This window comes from Suricata suricatta, unplaced genomic scaffold (genome assembly GCF_006229205.1).
Source record: "Suricata suricatta isolate VVHF042 unplaced genomic scaffold, meerkat_22Aug2017_6uvM2_HiC HiC_scaffold_118, whole genome shotgun sequence".
NCBI classification, from domain to species: domain Eukaryota; kingdom Metazoa; phylum Chordata; class Mammalia; order Carnivora; family Herpestidae; genus Suricata; species Suricata suricatta.
Window position 1 is genome coordinate 15,531 of NW_021855778.1, and position 4,103 is coordinate 19,633.

The following is a 4,103-nucleotide window of genomic DNA, read 5'->3' on the forward strand; positions in this document are numbered from 1 at the left end:
TGAACTCAGCCAGTTCTCTTCCCGTGGCTTCAGGTGGAAATGGGTGCCTTTGGGTCAGGTCCACACGTGTTTCCAGAGCGGCTTCCCTGGGCCCAGCTGTGTTAGGCATCGGGATGCTGTGAAAGAAACATGATGGTCTCTGCCTTGACTAGCCCCGTTGGGAATGTCCCCCGTGTCCTCCAGCGCCTTCTGTGGACCACCCGTGTTCTGTCTGATCAAATCTGAATGAGCCCTGGAGCAGTCAGTGTGGGCGGTGCAGGTTGGTTTGGAGGGGGTCTGAGAGATCACCTCAGGTGCCGAGGGGTCAGGCCGATGGTGGTGATTAGATCTCACCACGACTAGCAGTTCTTCTTTCTCCTTGGAGGAGAGCAGGTGAGCGGTGCTGGGGCCCTGGGGCTGGTGGTGCCTGGCAGCATCCCCCTTCCTCAGGTGCCCGCCCCTGTGGTCCAAGTGGTCAGGCTTCGTTGCCTGCCTGTTTTGTAGGGTTCACATTCCAGTCTGGGGTAGGTGAGTGCTGGAGACCGGCCGCCTGTACGAAATCACCATGGAAGTGCTTGACAATTCTGGCAACAAGGTCTACCTGTCCGACGTGAGTGCCTGCCTTGGGGCCTGGAGTGGTGGTCCCGCGGGCAGGGTGTGTCTCCCAGAGCAGCTCTCAAGGCATCAGGGCCTCCATGCGGGCAGGTTGTGTCCGGTGGTATCTGGTGGTGCTGCTGGGTCCGTGGGAGACGGCGCTGTGGGATCCCGGGGACCTCTCAAGGCTTTGTGAGTCTGTGAGTCTACACCCCTGGCTCTCTCCCTATAGGGCTGGGGCCAGGAGAGGAAGCCACAGGCAGCACAGCCCACAGAGGTGGTGATGGTCATCCTTAGCCTAACACCTTCCCCTCATTCTGATAAAGATCTGTCTTTCCCTGCTCTGCAGAGCGTTGGGGAGCACTTCCTGACCTTTCTCTGCAGGGCAGAATGCCTATACATCTACGTGGAAGTCTCAGGGGACCAAAGCCAACCTCCATTGGCTTTCTGGCCCTAGACACAGGCAGGGGGAGAGGAGTGTCAGCACATTTTGTCCCTTCCTGAGGGGTTTCCAGGATCCTCAGGCGGACCATCTGGGACCTTCCTGGTGGCTTCTAGGTTTGAGAAGGAGGAGGCAGCTTAGCAGGTCATCACTTTTTTCGTGTTCCTGAGCAAAGACCCTGTGGATCCTTGTTTTTTGGAGGTGGGGCGGGGGGAGAAAGCTCTCGTGGATGTTGACCTTTCTGTGGTCTGGTGTTTAGTGGTATCCTTGCGTGGATCTCAGTGTCTGAGAAGGCTGACAGGGCCTGAGCCCCAGATATGTGATCACAGCAGGAGGGCTGGGTCCTCGGGCCACGCAGGGAGGGGTGCCGGGAGGGCTCAGATGCCAGAGTGGTCAGAGCTCCGTTGTGGGGCTTCGCCTCAGCGGCCCCCAGGGTCTGGCCGCTCTCTGCGGGTCACCTCGCTCCTTTCTGGACTTCTCCCAGAAAGGCCTCTCTCACTCATCCCACCCCCATTCCAGAATATCCACATTGATACCATGTTACCTCCCGAGTTCTTTGAGGTGCTCGCTTCTTTCCAGAATGGCTTGTACCAGCACGTCTGGGCGACCAAGAAGGGCCAGACGGCCATGGAGGCCACCCTTACCTCCATGGTGGACCAGGCAAGTGGACACCTCCAGCCCCTGCACCCTCCCAGGCTGGATGTGAGTCCTGGGGGGTCAGGGGCCTCTGGCTCAGCTTGTGCGCTGTTCTCATGGGCCCTGTGGGGGTCGCCTCCCATCTGGGCTCTCGAGGGCTATCTGGTGGTACGGCCTTGGGGTTTCCCTACCCCCGTCCTTACACTGGGTGGCCCTCTTCCTCTGCCCTTCGCGAGCCCCTGTGAAGGTGAGCCCCCGCTCCTGAGACTGGGGCAGAGCCCTGTTTGGGACACCATGCTGGGCCGTGTGCAGGTCCCTCTGGCTGGTGTGGCTGCTCAGGTCCTTCAGAGTCTTTTCATTTTCCTCCTTTATTTAAAAGGCCAGTCAGTTTTAGGTGTAAGCAGTTTCTACTGATGGGGAGATTGGCATGGGTGTTCTCCTCTTCCTCCCCTGCACCAAACCATTCCCGGACCTGTAGGAGGAGGCAGCTAGAGCAGCAGAATGAATGGCCTGCGGGTCAGGCATACCAGATTCATACCTGTCTGTCACTTGAGCTCCAGGGGCTTCTGGGCGAGTTGCTTTTGTGCCCCATGCCTCAGTTTCCCTGCCCGTGAAGTGGGATAACCACATGATCCCATCTGGGGTGCTGTGAGGATGAAGTCAGGCAGCATTTACTTGAGTGGCTGTCACAGAACCATGGGAAGTGGTCTCCATGGAGACAGGAGGCTGCAGGGTGTGCTTCCCAACAGTCACAGCATCTCCTGTGACCTGACCTCCAGGGAGGGGTGGGGTCTGGCTGAGCGTGGAAACTTGTGATGAGCGGGTCATCATGGTGACACACGGCACCCTCACACCTTTGTAGGATGGAGGGGTCCACATGTTGCGGGTGCCTGTGTGGAACCAGGAGGAGGTAGAAATTCACATCCCCATCACCCTCAACCCGAGCATTTTGACATTTCCGTGGCAACCAAAGACAGGCCCCTATCAGTACACAATTCAGGTAACCGTGACTCCCCAGTGCTGGGTCCATTCCTCTGGGTGCTTCCATCAGACTGGGGGCTTTGTTGCTAATCTGTGTCTAATACTGTTACCTTCTAGTGGTCGGAGACAAGTTCAAATCTGGGAGTTTTTATGCTTTTTCTCTTTTTTGTGGTTCCTATCACAACATTGCATTTTGGTAATCAGAAAAACAAAACAACCCAGCATGTCAGACCAGGAAGCAAAATAAAGAAACCCTGGCACACAGATTTAACATCGGCATGCATTTGTTTTTGTTAAAAAAAAAAAAAGAACGAAAAGGTTGTTTCCCATAAGGTGTGTAAATATTCTTGGAGAAGAATTTGAACTTCAAGGAGAGAACACTTGTCACTGTTCCATATCAGGTGTTCTCAGTCCCATGTGGCCTTAGTCAGTAAGCACTGACTGACTCCCATGGGGACAGCACCCTCCCCGCTGTCTTCCTGACAGTGATGACCGGCACCTGCTTCCATCTTGGCCTCTTTCGTGCACTGGGTCACTGGCCCACGATGAGGGGAGCCACTGGGCTGCCAGTCCTTCAGGGGGGATGACTAGCAGTGGAGGGGTGTGTGCCAGGAGGGGGCCTTATGCCTGCTCAGGGGAGCAGCCCTGGACCTAGTTGTCTGGACCAGGATGCTCCCACTCAGGTCTGAAGGTCCTGCCAGTCTGGGGCCAATGTCATGGGCGCGCGTGTGTGTGTGTGTGTGTCAGTCACGAGGCCCCCAAAATATGAGGACCAGAAATGAGACCCGGGAGAGAGAGCAAGTGGGAGAGGCAGCCTCCAGCCGGGTGCTGAAGGCCGCTGACTGTGTGAGTCAGAGAGTGAGTGTGAGTGTGACAGGAAGAGACAGAGAGAGACAAAGAATGAGAGACAGAGACCAGGCAGGTTAGGCTGATGTGACGGTGTTCTCCCCAGGCCACCAAGGGAGCAAGAACTTCAGTTGGTCTTCATCAAGCTACATGGTGGCCACGGTCACCGTCAAGGGCCTGATCATCACAGGCAGTGACACTGGACTTAGTATGATCCAGGCACATGACGTGCAGAACCTGTGACATTTCAGGGAGATGAAGGTGAGACCTCAGGGTCCCGGACAGCTGGGGGCCACTTTGTTGGGTGGAGGGGCAGTGGCTCAGGATAGTGGTCTCTGGCCCTCCCCTCTCACCCAGCCCTCAGGCCTAATTCAGAAGCAAGTCAGCCTGAGTCTTGTACTTGGTGTTGGCGGGGAGGTAGGGGCAACTGGGGGTCAGGCCCCGGCCCCGCCCCAAGGAGCTCACGTCACAGCAGGAAAGGGGATGAACTAGACCAGAAAGGCCAGGGTCAGTATAGTTAGAGTTTCTGGAAGGGAGATCAGAGAACTCAGAAGACATAAGATCATCCAAGGAGTCATTCTAGAAAAGTCCTCAGACCCGAAAGGAAAGAGGCTCCCTATCAGAA

General features: G+C 56.4%; 1 protein-coding gene across 2 annotated transcripts; it reads left to right on the forward strand.

The window, feature by feature from the left end:
- The first annotated feature begins 1,005 nt into the window (after positions 1 to 1,005).
- LOC115284603 (nuclear pore membrane glycoprotein 210-like) lies at positions 1,006 to 3,725 on the forward strand. 2 transcript variants are annotated; one of them, XM_029931155.1, is made up of 3 exons: positions 1,006 to 1,675; positions 2,514 to 2,651; positions 3,585 to 3,725. In XM_029931155.1, exons 1-3 carry the CDS (start codon positions 1,397 to 1,399, stop codon positions 3,657 to 3,659), a joined length of 492 nt encoding a protein of 163 aa, XP_029787015.1. In that variant the 5' UTR covers positions 1,006 to 1,396; the 3' UTR covers positions 3,660 to 3,725. The 2 variants fall into 2 exon arrangements, with proteins under 2 accessions (XP_029787015.1, XP_029787014.1); XM_029931154.1 differs by lacking the exon at positions 3,585 to 3,725 and adding an exon at positions 2,750 to 2,972.
- Positions 3,726 to 4,103: the final 378 nt, after the last annotated feature.